Source organism: Stegostoma tigrinum, chromosome 16 (assembly GCF_030684315.1).
Source record: "Stegostoma tigrinum isolate sSteTig4 chromosome 16, sSteTig4.hap1, whole genome shotgun sequence".
Taxonomy (NCBI): Eukaryota; Metazoa; Chordata; class Chondrichthyes; order Orectolobiformes; family Stegostomatidae; genus Stegostoma; species Stegostoma tigrinum.
Genome location: NC_081369.1, coordinates 18567825 through 18585162, shown reverse-complemented (window position 1 = coordinate 18585162; position 17338 = coordinate 18567825). Strand labels below are relative to the sequence as shown.

At 38.2% G+C, this 17338-nt stretch overlaps 1 protein-coding gene across 3 annotated transcripts in view; it reads right to left on the bottom strand.

Annotated features, from left to right (window-relative positions):
- Positions 1-17338, bottom strand: part of LOC125459781 (glucose-fructose oxidoreductase domain-containing protein 2-like) — a 46121-nt gene that overhangs the window by 20858 nt on the left and 7925 nt on the right. For 2 of the 3 annotated variants that reach the window (XM_048546620.2, XM_048546621.2), the window contains exon 2: positions 9781-10117. In XM_048546620.2, coding sequence (XP_048402577.1) covers positions 9781-10033 — 253 coding nt within the window. In that variant the 5' untranslated portion in view covers positions 10034-10117. Of the gene's footprint in view, positions 1-9780; positions 10121-17338 lie in introns of all 3 variants that reach the window. The other variant, XM_048546619.2, reaches the window with a different exon arrangement.

Genomic DNA, 17338 nt, shown 5'->3' with positions numbered 1-17338 from the left:
GGATCATCTCAACATCGAAACCAGGAAGCAAAGAATACTGAGATGAAACAATGTGAGGCTGGATGAACACAGCAGGCCAAGCAGCATCTCAGGAGCACAAAAGCTGACGTTTTGGAGTGTTTTATGGGGGAGTTAATAACAGGGGTAGAAGTTTTAAATAGCTAAGATTATGCAAATGTTTATCTGTAGATTTTTCTATAGCTATAATCTAATTACTTGCAATAAATATTAATACAGAAAGCTGGGTCAATGCTTTCTACCAACATCAATCTAGAAGTCAGATAAATTCAGGTAAATGTACGTACTTTTTTTAAAAAAGTACAACTCCAGGAATGGTGGGGCTCAATTTACTGAGCACTACCGCAAGTAGGTTGGAACAATTTCAACAAAGGAATAGCATGTAGATGAAAACTAGGAGGGAGCCATAGTTTAATCTTTCAGGGATACCAGAGTCAAATGTGGAACTGGGAGTTTTTTTTTAAAATCAAAGGGTCAGGGTTATGATCAATATATACACTAATGTTTTTCTGCAGCAAAGGCATATTTCATGGTGTTTAAGAGCCAGTAGCAATCCTAGTAATTTCTAGGGCTTCTTTCTTCACTGTAGAGTATCTCTTTTGTGCCAATTTATTTTTCAAGTATAACACTGTATGGACTGCTCTATGCCCATTTCATCTTCTTGTAATCAAACTGTGTTTACTCCCAGAGATTGTAGGAACTGCAGATGCTGGAGGATTTGAGACATACAAGGTGTAAAGCTAGATGAACACAGCAGGCCTAGCAGCAGAGGAACAGGAAGGCTGACGTTTCAGGCCTAGACCATTCTTCAGAAATCCCAAATCTCTAGCACCAATGGCTACCTTGAAAGGTTTCGTGAATTTTGGTACATTGATCAAAAGACTTTCAACTTCCCAAGAGATGCCTGGCTTGATCAAACTACATTGGTTTTTGTTTGGAGCAAGTCCATCAGTGTAGAAGCTATCCTGATGAAATCTGTTACAGGTTTGTGACTAAACCAACATACGCCCAAAAGTAACTTCCTATTTAGTCTTAGGGGCAGGAAACTCCAATAGTACTTGTCCTTTTGCTTTTCTTGGCAGCGTTTAACCTACCCTATAAATATACCATAAATAGGTTATTCGTGTCGCTGCAAATTCACTTTTGGTGAGAATTATCAACAAAACAGCTAATTGTAGGTTCCTGGTCAAAGGTTCCATTTGTTCCTCCCATTTCCTCACCATCATGAATATAAACTGCACAAACTGGAACATTAGCCACACTTGATTCACAAGTATCTGGAAAAGTGCAGCTTTTCTTTCTAGCCAGAGTGGCCTCATTAGGTATTGGGAAAAAAATGTCTGCTGTCACAAAGACTAATGTGTCTTTAGCTCTGGATGTCAAAGCACTCAGTATCCCTTTAACAGATCTACTTTGCTGAAAACTTGAGGATTGCCACCCCTATTAATATAGTATAGGAAGCAAGCAAATAGGTAGGAGTCTGCATTTGTTACTACATTGACCTTTCTATTGTTAATAGAAAATTAGATGCAATTATTGGTTTAGGTACTACTACTAATACTGAGGAATTCCAATGATTTGACTGCGTTCAATTTGGCAGTTTCCCAACGTGTGTCAGACTTCAGATTTCACCTGGCCTGTTTCTTTTTATCTAGGCAATAAGGATGCTGTTTTATAGGAAAGGATTCTGCTACATCTACCTCACATATGGCTAGAGTTGTGCACCTTGTTTTGTCGCCTTTCAACCTTACCCCTCACCCCTTCCCAATGATGATAATTTTTCAATATATTGACAGACACAACTGATTCTTTTCTTAGCAATCTGGTGTGTAAATTGGACAACTTATCAATCTTTAAGAACTATCACGTATAGACCATTGAACCATGCTTGCTTCCAACAGTTCAGCTTGTATAGGCAGTAATATTAGTAAGACAAATCCAAAAGAACTGCGGATGCTGTAAATCAGGAACAAAAACAATGTTGCTGGAAAAGCTCAGCAGGTCTGGCAGCATCTGTGGAGGAAAAAACAGAATTAACGTTTCGGGTCCGGTGAGGAAGGGTCACCGGACCTGAAACGTTAACTGTTTTCTCCAACATTAATAAGTCATCTCCTTGTCAAAACGTTAGGGACTTGGTATGCTTGTCAGCTCGTTGTTTCATGGTTGTTTGTGATGTTCCAAGGTGTGCCTGATCTACTTTGGCTCACAGATGTCTGCAATCTCTGAAGTGATGTCTAGCCTAATATTGATGACGTAAACTTCAGTTCAAAAACATTGCCTTAGTTAGGGTCAGAGGGCCTCTTACTTCATGGCCACAAATTAATTCAAAAAGAACTAAGACTAGAAAACTCATTCGGTGAATCTCACGTGGCAAAAGAAAATCCTATTTTTTGTTTAAATCATGTCAATCATGACAATATGCCCTGATCGTTGTCTGATTACATCTTTCAGAAGCTCCGAGTATCTATGGGCAAGGTGTTGAAGATGTTACCGGCAGATTACGTAACTTTACATATAAAGATTCAGATATGAAATTGGGACTGCGATCTATTTGGATCTCCAATGGCAATTCACATAGAGTGACCCATAACTGCGTTAACCTCTTACTAACTTAGCGTGATTGGAAATCAAGTAGCAATATCCACAATAAAAAGTATACGCTGGAGAACTTTTATTTTCAGGTAAAGGTCTTCTTTCAATCCACCCAACACCCTACAAAATGATTCCTCAAAAAGTGGCATGCGAATTAGAGCTGTCAGCTTGGTTGCATGTTGCACCTTTACCACAATCTGATATTTCTGGCATGTTTTAAACACTGTTGCACATCTTTGTGATTATGTGGCCAGTGAAAATATTGTTTTATATTCTTGGGTCCTACTGATCCTGACATACTCTACTTTTGGAATTTCAATGGCTATCTTTGATATTTCTTAGTGATATTTGGGTAGCACCACTATCTGAGAACACGACTCCAGGTCCTGATCAGAATCACATTTGGTGTTATAGCAGCATTCTTGAACTTCTACAGATTTGACTTCATTTTGAACCAATTGGGCTATTTCACTTAATTCTAAATTGGTTTGCTGAGCTTGATCAAGACGTATTGAACATTTCCTTTGGATTATCCGAATTTCCAAAGTGTGAAGATCAGTTTTTTTTTGGGACTGTGGACTAAAAGTCAGAAAAAAAAAGGTACCGCCTTGAGCCAAGGAAATTGCAGATAATGCTGCAACTTTAAAAACAGGTTACTGGAATTCATTGAGTGTTGTGTCTACAGTTGCTTTATTGAAACATTGGAGGAAGATGTTAGACATCTCAGGTATGTGTGTACACATACATCCGCCTGTGTGCACAGGGTAGTTTCCCTTGGAGGCACAGTCTTTTGATTTGATTTTCAATTGACCATTTGCTGTGCACTTAGAAGGACTCATTGCAGTTGTAACTAATTGATTAGTTTCTGGACAAGTGGCTATAGCCTTGTATGTGGACAAAGAAGTGAAACATCTACCCTGCAAAGAGAAATCACATTGATCTCTCTGCCATATCTTCTGTGCAGAAATAACAGTCTAATAGATGTTCTCATTCATCGTTTCCCTGTAAGCTGTGCTGTGAAAAATAACTGTCGAAATGAAATGGAAAACTCATAGGAGGATAGTGTAGTCAACCACAGGTAGCAGCCACTTACCCATAGCTGGATGTAAGATGTGACCAACAAGGTTAAAATGCTGTACACTTCAGTTTTGGAAGATGCAAGTTGAATAAAAATAACTAAATATTATTTATCTACTTTATAACACTTAGTATTATGAATTTTAATTAAAACTATGATTTTAAAATGATACATTGCTTGAGTTTTTCGGCTTATTATGCAAGTATTATTATTACTACAACTACATTTTGTTCCCAACGTATTCATGATTTATAATTTTCTTTGAACCGATTACCATTGTAGTAGTGTATCAAACAGTCTTTCACTAATATTCAGTGACCACCAGATTAAATAGTTTGTCATGCTCTGTACTTGCTGGACTGTGGTTCAGAACTCAGCACTCCAAGGTGCATCAAACATTTCGGGATTGTTCTGGTTCAGGAATGCAACAATGAAAAACGGAATTGTTATTTTAGAGCTTTAACTTTAAAATGCCATGAAAAGTAAGACTTTTGTTTCTAATATCAGTGGAGATTTCAACAAATTTCTTTGAATTAAGATAAACATTTTTAGTTTGATGCACTAAAGAAAAGATAATGGGATACACTGAAATATGAATTTACTTGATGCGCTACATAAGCCGCCTCTTGGTTATATTGATTCTCCTATCACAACTCATAATTACAGTAGTTAAGAGAAATCACAGACAAAAGTGGAAGTATTGGGACTGTTCAGTGCAATAACAACAACTTTTTTGCAGAGGTGATAGTTTAGTGGTATTAAATCGCTGGACTGTTAATCCAGAGTCCCAGATGATATTTTGGGAAGCCCAGTTCAAATTGCACCACAGCAAATGGCAGTTGTTGAATTCAAAAAACAAGAAAATTTGGAATTTAAACTCTAAATGACAACCAATCCACTGACGATCATCAGAAAAACCCACCTGGTTCACTAATGCCCTTTAGGGAAGGAAACTGCCATCCTTAGCTGGTCTGACATACATGGGATTCCAAATCCACAGCATTCAGACCTCTGGACAACTAGGGATGAGCAATAAATGCTGGTTAGCCAGCAACACCCTCATCTTGGGAATGAATATCTTTTTTAAAAAAAGAGGCTTTTTGGGGACATGTCACACCTGCATTACAAAAGAAAATGAAGGACCAAGTCACAAATGACATGGATCAATTTATTGATGAAATAAAAAATAAACTTTTTCAAAAAAAAAGGTGGGTTTTAAGGAGTGTGTCTTAAAAGAGAAATGAGAGGCAGAGAGCATTAGGGAGAGGATTTCACCTTGGTTTCCGTTGCCATTTTTAAAAAAGTTACTGCATATTACTAAAAAAATGTAACTTTTAAAAGTTAAATTTCTAAAGACCTTCAATCCGATTCCCACTGAACTGCTTATCACAAACCTCTCCCTTTAGCCCTCATGTTGGCCTATATAGTAAATAACTCTTTTCAGATGCTATCTTTTCCTCCATTAAATTTGTCATCACCCCTCCACTCAATAAGGCAACCCTTTAATACCCTGCATCTTTGAAAAGGATTTTCACCTTCTCCGATGCCCCTACTTGTCTCCACCATCTTTGAAAGTACTGTCACTTTGAGTCAGTTTCAAACTTTGCTAGTACTCCATGTTTAAACTCTTGCAGTGAGGTTTTTGTCCTTGTCAAAGTATCAAAATAGATCAAATCACAAATGACATCCTGTGTGACTGCAATAATAGTAATCCTTCCATCCTCATCCTTCTTGAAATGGCTGACAATACCATCCTCCTCCAATGACTTTTTCATTTCAACAAGTGCTTTGTAGAAAAAAAAATGTGTGGTTTATCTGTTGCTATATGATTACAGCAGACATGAGAAATTACATTGCAGATCCCAGGCTACACATGGTCACATGACTTAAAAACAACTTTAATTTCTCAAATATTATGTTCTGGAGGTTTAAAGTATTTGCTATTCAACCTTACTATAGTTACAATGAAAAATGTTTCACATTTATAAGATTTTCACATCAAAAAGTAGGATGGATCAGTAATAAGCATTTTACACCACTAACAATTTTCAATTTCTTTTCCTGCCTTCCAGTCTGTGAGATAAGGCTGTATAGTCATGCAATCAGACCCTAACTCAATCCTATGTTTCTACCCTGCTGCCAGCAGGAGCAGTGGGGCCAGAAGAGATTTCACAGAATTACTGAATACATGTACTAACATTTTAGTTGTAAAACTGGGAATATGCTAGACTGTTCAACTTAATTGCTGTTAAATAAAGAAAGTTATAAATAAAGACACATGTTGCTGAAATGGGAGACGAGTTACTGAAACTTTTTGTCTTGCACTTTCCAGGACTAACACAAGAAAGCTTACTTTTAAACAGTTACAATAATTTGTAACACAGAAGAAAAGGGTGTCAACATGATTGTTTTCCCAATGTAACACTTCAGCCAAAGAGGAGCCACAGGTAGACAAAATACATAGATTAAAGAAATGTTTCTAGAGGCAAGAAACAAAAGGTTTGTCTACCATATTTGACAGAGCAGGGCAACAAAGGAACATCTGCCAATAGTTAGACGTAACTGTCTAAATCAATGCAGAAAGTTGAAGACATGAGCTGATAATATTACAAGGGAAACCATGCATCTGGGACTCTGGTAGAAACGATTACCTGTCTCCTTAACCAGATTGAAGGACTGTGAAACTATTGGCGCATGGACATAGAGTGCATGCAATAGGCTAGGTGAATTCACCGTGAAATCTGGTACAGAAAGTGAAATATATGGGCAAGGAAAAAGAAATATTGGGATGAGACAGTAAAGAGGACAAGGAAGAATATTTTGTAAAAATGTTAATTTTTAAAATCTCCAACAAGTAAAACCTGAAGAAGTGAGATTCCCTTTGGTAACTGTTAATTTTAGAGCCGGATACGTTTTTTGGCCGTAATTAACATTTGGCCTATTGTTACAGAATACATAGGCTTAAAGGGAGAAAAAATTCCTCGTGCAAGGTAAATTTTGTTACTAGTGCAAATGCAGTGACTTCTATCTGTAAATGGGCTTCAATAGTGAGGCAGATAGAAAGATGGTTTTGTTAACAGTGAAGCAGAAGATCTTGGGCTCCTTGTTTAACACTGACCTGGCCTTAAGCTATTGCAGAAAATATAAAGTACTGTGGCTACAAGAGCAGGTCAGAGGCTAGGAATTCTGCAGTGAATAGCTCAACTCCTGTCTACCCAAATGACTGCCCACAGTTTATACAGCACAAGTCAAGTGAGATGGAATACTCTACTTGCCTGGATGATTGCTCCAGCAACATTTAAAAAGGAGCCTGACACCACCAAGGGCAAAGCACTTGATTGGTACCTCATCACCATTTACTTCCTTCATCAAAGTACAATGGCAGCAGAACATATCTTCCATGAGATGCACTACAACTACTCCCCAAAAGCTCCTTCAATAGCTTCCACATCCCGTGAACAAACTTTAAGAAAGCAAATGCATGTAAAATTGCAACAAATGCTTTAACTCCCACCATCATTTCGTCAGAAAATTTTGGTCTGTTCTTGACAACTTCAAAAAGTGAAACAAAATAAGTACTGCAGTTGAACACTCCCCTTAAAAAGGACAGATATTTACAGACTTAAATCATGACAGCATTAGAAGAGGATAAAACAAAATTTCCTAAATTACAAAAGAATCTATTGATTTAATGGAGGCATCTACACATTTAGCATAATAAGACTTAAAATGTCTACAATTACCAGGTATTTTATTGCTCCAATATATACCAAGATAACATTATGTCTACACAATATCACAATGCATTTGTGTTCAGGGTATGCCCTGCCACCCCAGGTTCCTGTCTGGCTGTTTCCTCAATTTAGCAATGAACTTTGTGTAACTGGTTGTCAAAGAAATGAAGTGATTTATCTTTGCCTGGGAAATCAGTGAAGTACTGATTATTTTACAATAAAATGTGATCCACATAGTTTAGCCCAGACAACCACGCCAACATTTTTTAAACCAGTATTTTCTACGAGCCAAAGCCTACAGAAAATGTTTCAGCCTCCCACTCGAGGAAAGTAGTAACTTATCCTCTGAGAACATTGTATTCAATAACTTCCTAAGCAAAGTTTATTGCAGAAGTGAAGAGGATTGCATAACTCAAACAATACAACTAATGTAAATTTTCAGAAATAGAATAATCACATTAAAACAACTTCCTCTGTATGTATCATGTAGACATTCCAGTTTCTTGTTACAAAAGCTTTTATTATGGTAGAAGTTTGATATATAATTTGTAGAAAGCAGTACCAGCAGTCCCAGTGTTAAGAATGGGTTCTGTTCTTGAGTACATTCAGTGGTCAATTTGTATGCAGATTAGAACTCAATACAATATGAAATTGGCATTTGCAAGTACAAACAAACATTCACAGGTTGAAACTTGAAAATTACTATTAATGCACATGTGCAGAATCTCATTCCTTAGTAGGTGTTTGTAAGTTGGACATTCAGAAATCAAAAGCCATCTGTACTAATGGTGGGGGAGCTCTTAAAAGAAAATGGGAAAGATGGCTGTTTCTCCCTTTCCTTCCCCCGACATTCATTTCTTAAAAATTGATAATTCATACTAGATTCAATACAGTGTGAAGATTGAGGAAAAACAGCAAGTCAGGCAGCAGGAAAGTCAATGTTTTGGGTTTACACCTTTGTCAGGATTTGGGGAGGAAGGAGGGAGCTGTAAATAAAGTAAAGGGAGGAGGGGTGGGGCTCATGGAAGGTAGCTAGGATGGTGATAGGTGGATGCAAGTAGGAGAGAGTGAGGATTGGTCAGTGAGAAAAGTGGGATGGATAAGTGGTAGATAACTCTCTGGTGTCTCATCCAGGTCATTAATTTGTCATAATGCTGTCAGTGACATGCACCAAAAGCTGAACATCCAGGAAGTCTTAGGAGTAAAAGGTTCGTCCAATACATAGCCTGGAATCATTTGTTTCCAGTCTGAAATTCCCAACAGCTTGAACAGGTTGTAGAGGAGGCAAGTGTACTCTTTAGCATCATTGAAAGATCAACCTTCCTAAAATCTCTTTATGCAGGGAAACTGAACAATGCAAGGAACCAACAAACCTTTTAATAAATCCCAATCTGTTGCATACAAACTGTAACTTCAAATAGATGAGCAGTCCTTATTTTACGACTGTTTTCAGTTCAAGTGATATAAATACCGTTCACATTTGTAGCTTAACATTGAAGTTAAGCAGTAGTTGAGCAAAAATGTAACATTTCCACTGGTTCAGACAGTTGTTTGCCTATATGTATGATTCAACATTTGTTTGAAAGATATAAACTTTATAAAATGAATTCATTTACCAGGTTCATTGCCAATGTTCTATTGTTACAGTTTACCAGGTGGTAAGCTCACAAGGTTGTGGATTTTTTACAACAGTTGCATTCCACACAAAAAAAAACTTTACCTCTAGCAGAATAGCTGAAAATGACTGTGTGCAATTGAACACCTAGATTTAAGTGAAATTTACACGAAGATCTCGAAGCTGATTAAACACAAATATTTAAGCAAACATTTACTTGATTTGGTGTAGTTGCATTTATCTGTGGTGAATAACAATAAATCTATGAATCCTATAGCTTACAGTTACATGTGCAATGTCACTGTGATCAATAAAGTCATTGTATAGGTTTTTCCCCTTAAATGTGTCAGAATTATTTGAAACATTCAAGCTTCACATTTAATGTATAGCAGAACTCAAACCAATGCCATAAACTACAAGGTTGTATTTAGCTTTTATGCAGTTATGACGTGCAGACCGTACATGCTCCCAGAGATGTGATAAAGAACAAATTTGTTTACCAAGATACACACCAGCAACAGAATGCGCAACAAGCAATATCCACATTCTGCCAATTTCTAAACAGAAAAGGTGAATCAATACTTAGGAATGGGGAGTTTTAAAAATGTAATATCTACATACTGGGTACTGACACTACTACAATTACACAGAACTCTCAGTATTGAGAAGTCTTTAAAATCTCATGATAGCATGGTATACTTCATGATCTTGCTTAAAGTAATCAGAAGAAAGAAATACTGTACCTAATGCTTTAGCAGCAATTTGGCAGGTGAGAGGCGGAGGAATATTGATGCAGATAAGATCTACTTCCTGATGGAGCAAAACATCATCAGTCCGACTTGTGTAGAATGAAATGTTCATTTCCTCTGCCAACAACTTGGCCTCCTCTTCTGTTCTTCCCCAGAGTGCCTCAATGGTGAAACCTTCAGCACGCAACAGAGGTACCAAAATCCGTGCAGTTGTACCTGTCCCAAACACACCGACCCCTGGGAGCATTTTCCACTCTGTTTCTGATAGAAACAAGGTTTCATAAGCAATTGAAAGCCAATGTCCTCTCCAGATTTAGAGAAAGCTTCTGTTCTGCTGCAAAAAAAAACAAGACTCTAAGATCCAGAAATCACTTCCCAAATCTGATTTAAATTTGGTCACACACGAACAAGAAAAAGACTTAATGATTGGTCATTAAACGCCGATCGTCTAAATTTAGTATTAAAGTCATTTTAAAAAATATACATATTGACACTCGCTTCCAGACATTTTCACAATGTCCGTGTGCGCAATCAAATGATGCAGCCCCTCCCTTTTACCATAGATATTGCCCTATAAGTCCCATATTGAAATGCACTCCCAGTTTGTGCAGCCAGACACTTCCTGGACAGTTTTTCCCCTTACTATTAGATGTTAGTTTTGAACCCGCATAGCTTAACCATATTAAAGTTGGCAAGGGTTTGTGGTAGCTGTATTCATTACTGACCAAAAAAGTGAAAATGATTTTGGAATGAATAGTTCACAGAATTTTGCACAGATAGCATTATGACTAGTATTACAGTGGTAAATAAATCCCTGTGATTAAAATTGTTCAAATCTTCATGGGCTACAGGGATTCTGCACAATGAGGTTTAATCCTGGAAAACAGTGCAGTGCAATGTGTTAATCACACTATGAAACAAGACCACAGTGAAGATCATCTAGAACAGGGCTTCCAAAATTGGGGTTGGGACCACAGTTAGAATTGCAAACTGAACATTTGGGATCACATGTTGAGAAAATGAAAGGGTCACCCTGCAGCTCAGGCCCCTCCCATGGTCTCATAGATTTTCTGTCATTCTGCTGTGCCAGGTCTGTTATCTGTGCCAGATAATTCAACCCATGCCTGCCAAACAAAGGTCACAGTTATCTACAACTCCCAAATTTTGGGTACAAGTTGAGATGCAACTAGACCATTTCCAAAAATTGATCACATTCATTATGTTGGCTAGCTCAGGGCAAGAAACAGACCAAGATGTTTACCTGCCAATTGACTAATAAGGAAGGATTTTGCTGCAGAGTACCACTGATGAAGGAATAAAAAGTGTACCGTTAATATTGAAATATGGATGCAAATATGGTTTTAAAAAGTAAACTTTAAATGGTTAAAAACACCAGTTAACCATTAAATGTCAATAGGTGTGTTTAATAAATACAAATGCCAACGATTAAGAACAAAACTAGCATTGAAAAAACAATCTGCAGGTACTGATGATCCTGGAATGAGCAGGTAACTCTGCCAATTCAACAAGCTTGGGAGAATGCTGCATTTATGTTCCATCACTAATATTTGACACGGACCCCTGACATAATTTCAAACTCGTTTTCCAAGATATTCTCCTCATCTCAGCGTAACATTTACTTAAAAGCTTTATTATAGCATTCTTTTCGGTTTCATGCATTGTTTTTAGTGAGAGCTGTATAGGGTCACCTCATTCAGTTACAGCAATGCAAGGTTCTTTATTTCTCATATCACTGCAACTTACAAAAACTTTGATTTAGCAATGATTTGCATAACAGATGGAACAAGTTGTATGTATTTATACTGTGGATCTAATAAAGAGCCAAAAACATAGGTTAAAACAGGATCGTTTGGTTTCATGCCACACTCCAGAGTGTGTCAAACAGCAGCCTTGAAATCAACAACTTTCCCACTATTGGAAAAAATTTCAATTTGGTGGTGAACTTGAGAAGACTGTTGCAAATTAGATAAGACGTTTGAAATTTAAACTGAATGTTCAGTATTCGTTGCAGCTGCAATGGTAAGATGATGTTCTCAATTAGATACTATTGGACATTGTTCTGAGCTATCTGCCTGAACGGTTCAACTGCACACAATCTAAAAGGAAAGTTATTGTAGCCCATCTGTGCTCAAATTCCAATGAGTTTTACAACACTGGCTCCAAGTGTCGTTCATCTGAAGTTGCATGTGTTTTCTTTCAAGTGCTTTTGTCGCCACAGGTGCTGTGTCAGAAGTATGCAAGTAACCTGTTTGCAACTGCAATGGTACAATTCACGCTGAAGAGAAGCCATTGCTTATGACTTGCTGTAAGGGAAACAATTCTTAGATTTCCATGCAATATATTGCACCAGTTAGTGCAGTGTTGCCTGCAATATTGGGTACACATGCCAAGATGGGTCTACAAGCTCCCTTTTTTCCACCATTGCATTCAATATTTCAGCCAGGCTTTCTGCTGTATGTTGCTCTGCCTCATTGTCAGTTTCCAGGAACTACAGGTTAAAGCCCCAAATTCTCAATATAATAACAAGTAACAGTCATGTAGCTTTCCGCAGTTAACACTGTCCATCAGTGGGGAAATCTGTAAAGGCATGTTCCAATTTTTCCCACAAAGACGTCACATAGCTCGCATCACATCACTAGATGTGAGGTTATTGCCTGTTTCATAGGCACATGGAATTCAGTTTCTACAAAATTCATCAATGCATGAAAACCTGTGCCCTCAATGTCACCTACTCAACATATCCATAGTGATTTGGGCATTTCACTTGTTGCATTTTCTTTTTTATCATATCAAACACACTGTTTCACTGGATTTTGTGGTTTTGTTTTCATTGCTATTTGAACTTTAAATGCTTCAGAACTGCACCAGTGCTGTTCACGAGATCCAGCACTGCAGTGCAGTCTACATTTAATGGCATTTGCCTCCATTTTTGTGAAATTATTCCAGGCACTGCTTCTTTTTGACCCATCTTCAGGTGAACTTCCTGCTGTGGAAAAACAGTGGTCCTCATAACTCAGGTGATGTTAGTACTGGGAATCCTTTACCTGAAAGCCTCAGTACTGGTTGTTTCTCAGGTAAAGGATATATTTGATTTTTCAAAGATCCAAACATACATTAGGTCCATTTGGGTGCAAACAAAAACCTTTGCTTGGTTCCAACTAACTCAAACGAGTCTAAGAGGAAATTGAGTTTTGGAAGTGTGGAGAAGGGATACCTGACTAGTATTGGTTCATTTTTATTTTATATCACAAAATCATTTACCCAATCTGTTCTAAATATTAACCTATTACTGGCAAAAATCAATAATCATTAATTAACCAGTAACTATTTTGGGTGGCACAGTGGCACAATGGATAACACTACTGCCTAACAGTGCCAAAGACTGAGGTTTAATATCTCCCTCATGGGAAACGCGGGGTTACAGGGATAGGGTAAGAAGTGGGTCTGTTGCTGGATGCTCTTCAGAGGATTGATCGGCTGAATGGCCTGCTTCCACACTAAGGACTCTCAGATATTATGCCATGATTCTATTTTACATTGCTAAATGAAATCATGACGATTTTGGGAATATGTGCCAGTGAATGAAGAGTTACACAAGTAAGATTCAGTGCAGGGCAGAGTATATAATGACTCAAAATCACAGCAGGATGGGTGTAACTGAGCAAGGATGTGAGTTTCAGCGGTGAAGATGTGGCTGGAGGGGAATATTCTTGTGTGGATTGAAGCAGATAACTTTCCTGAAGAGCAAGAATTGGAGTAGTCTAGATCAGGGTAAAAGCTACAAGTGATTCCAGTATTCAATGACTAACCAGTATGTTCAAATCAAACCATGGCAAGCCTTATTACTGAATTCACAAAATTTAGAAAAATGAGAAAAGTAGTCCTACTGATGTAAATAAAACGACGTGTCAATGTTTGAAAATAACCTGACACTGCCAGCTGATTTAGTCTACACGTGACCATGATAACCTCAAGGTAAATATACAGACACCAAGAACTGCATCATTGCCAACCATGCTAATGAACAATGGTACCTTCCAAATGTATGATAATTACTATCTAGAGAGGAAAAAAAAACACATGAGAACGCTACCAGCTGCAAATCCCCCTCTAAGCCACTCACCATCCTCACTTAATGTTGCTGTCACTGCAACCTGGTTAAAAACCTAGAACTCCCACTCTAAAGGCAGATGCCAAATTGGACTGCAGCCACTCATTCTTACCTTCTCCAGGGCAGCAAATGTTAGTTTAATAAGTGATGCCCACATCCCATGAAAAAAATAGGATGAAAAAAAGATTGAAAAGACTAAGTTCCATATCAGGTTAAGATTGAATGAGTAGAGAAAGGATGGTATCACGAAACAAGGTCCATAAGATGAGAAGATATTGGAGCAGAATTAGGCCAAATGGCCCATCAAGTCTGCTCTGCCATTCGATCTACTTCATTTCTTGCCTTCTCCCTGTAATCTTCAATCCCCTTACTCTTCCATGTCAACTCTATCCAGGCCTCTTAGTATTGTGAAGGTGTCATCAGTCAATTTAGCAACCATGTTCTCAGTTCCTTCATCCAGATCAGTAAAGCATATGAATAGTTGTGGTTCCAACACGGACTCCTGCAGAACTCCACTAGTCACCAGCTGCCATCCTCAAAGAGACCTCTTCATTCCATCTCTCTGCCAGTCAGCCCATCCTCCATCCATGGTAGTACTTTGCCCTTAACACTATGGGCTCTCATCTTATTTAGCAGCCTCCCATTCAGCACCTTCTCAAAGGCCTTCTGGAAACAGTCAGAAATTCTTGAATTAAAACAGGGTGGTTTTCATCTTGGTGTTAAAAGTTCTGGTTCATCCACCAACTTGTTGGACAAAGAGCACAACTGTCTTAAAATTCAGTGGTGTTTCACAGTTAAAAAGGACAAAAATTAACCTTTTATCTTTGATTAAAATTTTCTGGATAGTCACTTATCTTTCCTGTAAAGATGGAAATACATAGCACTTTGAATAAAGTAGTAAATTTAAATTGAAAGATATCAGGTTTCAACTCATCTAATTATCTATAGTTGATCTTGACATTATATAGATCATTTTTACAATTTTGTGGAATAATCGCTAACCTCTTGGATTCTAGTTAGAAAATGATGTTCAAGTTGCCAAATTCTGGGGAGGTGTCGCAATTTTCTCAGAAAGCTGAATAGTGGGCAAGAGAGGGTTGTGCGCACAAAGCTCAACAAAATTCCCCTTACAGGAACGTGTCTCAATGATACACAATGATATGCTATTGCAAGTCACCACACTTACCTACTTCAAATAAAGAAAAGTAAACACAGCCATGGCCACTTTTTTGTGGAGAATACATTTCAAATACAATAACATGATGTACACAATTGAAGATTAAACTTCTTAGCAAATGGATAAGAATGCATAGATCTTGCATAGTGCATAGTGGTGGATTATAAAAGCTGAGACAATCTGATCTTCAACTAAAAGCATCTGTAAATTCAGGGCAGGTTAAATTTGAAACTTTTGTTCCATCACTTTCAAGGCACTTTCCTTAAAGCACACAGCTTTAAAATGTTCCAAGGAACATCACAGGAACATTATCAAACAAAATATAATAATGGGGCACATTATGGAGTCTGGTCAGAACTTGGTCAAAGGTGGATTTTGAAGAATATCTTAAAAAGGAGAAGAAACAGTAAGAAGGTAAAACAGCCTACGCAGTGAATTTCACAGTCTACGGCTCAGGCAGCTAAAGACACAGCCACCAATAGTGAAGTAACTAAAATACAGCACATAGAATTAGAGGGGTGCATATAATTCTCAAGAGAAGTTGGATGTGAGGATGACAGAGAATTAGGCTGTGCAAAGCATGCAAGTTTTTGAAAACTAGGATAAGAAGTTAAAAACTAAATTTTGTGGGGCCAAGAGCTAATACTTGTCAGCGAACAAAGCTGATACAATAAAAGGGCAGGAGTTGGCTATTAAATAGCCAACTCCTATTTTACCACTCGATATCATCATTAACCTGCAACCTACTTCCATGTATTCACAATTGCCTTAAAAACCAATTCTTGTTTTTCCGGATATACCCATGAATGACGTATATTTTGGTACGCAGGGGGAAAATTCAAAGTTTGTGGATGACAAACTTAGAAGAACTGTAAACTATGATGAGTGCACAGTAGCACTTCAAGACATTAACACATCAATGGAGTGGGCAGATGAATGTTCAACGCAGAGATGCGTTAAGTAATGCAATATGGTACAAATAACAAAAAATATATAAAATACAAGGTATGAAGGTACAGTATACGTACACAAGTCATTAAAGGGTGCAGGACAAATAGAGAGCTATTAATAAAGCATAAAGTATTCTAGGCTTCTTAAATAAGGGCATAGTACATAAGAGCAGGGAAGTCATCATCATGAACATAGAAGGCACTGGTTCGATCTCAACTGGAGTATTGTGTACCGTTCCAGGTACCACACTATGGGAAGGATGTGAGTACACTGGAGAAATTACAGGAGAGGGTTGAGATACTTCAGTTCTAAGGAAAGATTAAAGAATTTAGAACTGTTTTCCTTGGAGAGGAGGAGGAGGAAGAAATTTGATGGTTTTCAAAATCATGAGGGGTGTGGGCAGAGTGGATGGGAAGAACTTTTTCTCACTTGTAAACAATCAGAATCAGAGGGTAAAGATAATGGGAACTGCAGATGCTGGAGAGTCCAAGATAACAAAGTGTGGGGCTGGACGAACGCAGCAGGCCAAGCAGCATCTTAGGAGTACAAAAGCTGACGTTTCAGAGCTTGATGCTTCGTCAGAAAAGCAATCATTTTTCTGATGAAGGCTTTCCTGATGAAGGGTCTAGGCCCGAAACATCAGCTTTTGTGCTCCTAAGATGCTGCTTGGCCTGCTGCGTTCATCCAGCCCCACACTTTGTTATCTGAGAATCAGAGGGCACACTTTTAATAAGTTTTGTAAAATGAGCATAGAAGAGGTGAGAAAAACTCTCAAATTAGAATGCACTGCCTCAAGGGGTGGTAAACGCAGATTCAACTGCACTGTTCAAGAGGACGCTGGATGATTATTTAAATAGAAACAACTTGGATTAATACAGGGAGAAGACAGGAGTTTGGCATGAGATTAAAATGTTCAGAAAGTGAGTACATATACAATGAGCCGAATGGCCTCCTTCTGCACTGCACCAACTTTCTGATTCTCTTGTAGCAATCATCGAATGCCTTTGCAAAGCCATACATTATATCTTTAACAACACAGTGTGGAGCTGAAGGAACGCAGCAGGCCAGGCAGCAAAGGAGCAGGAAAATCGACATTTCAGGTCAGTACTCTGCTTCAGAAATGGAGAGGAGGAAGGGAGGTGGGAAATAAATAAAGAGAGGATGGGTGGGGCTGGGGAAGGTAGGTGGAATGGTGATAGGTGAGTGCAAGTAAGGAGTGGTGGGGATGGGTCAGTGAGGTGGGAGGGGTGGATAGATGGAAGAGAAGATGGAAAGGTTGTGTCAGGTCACGG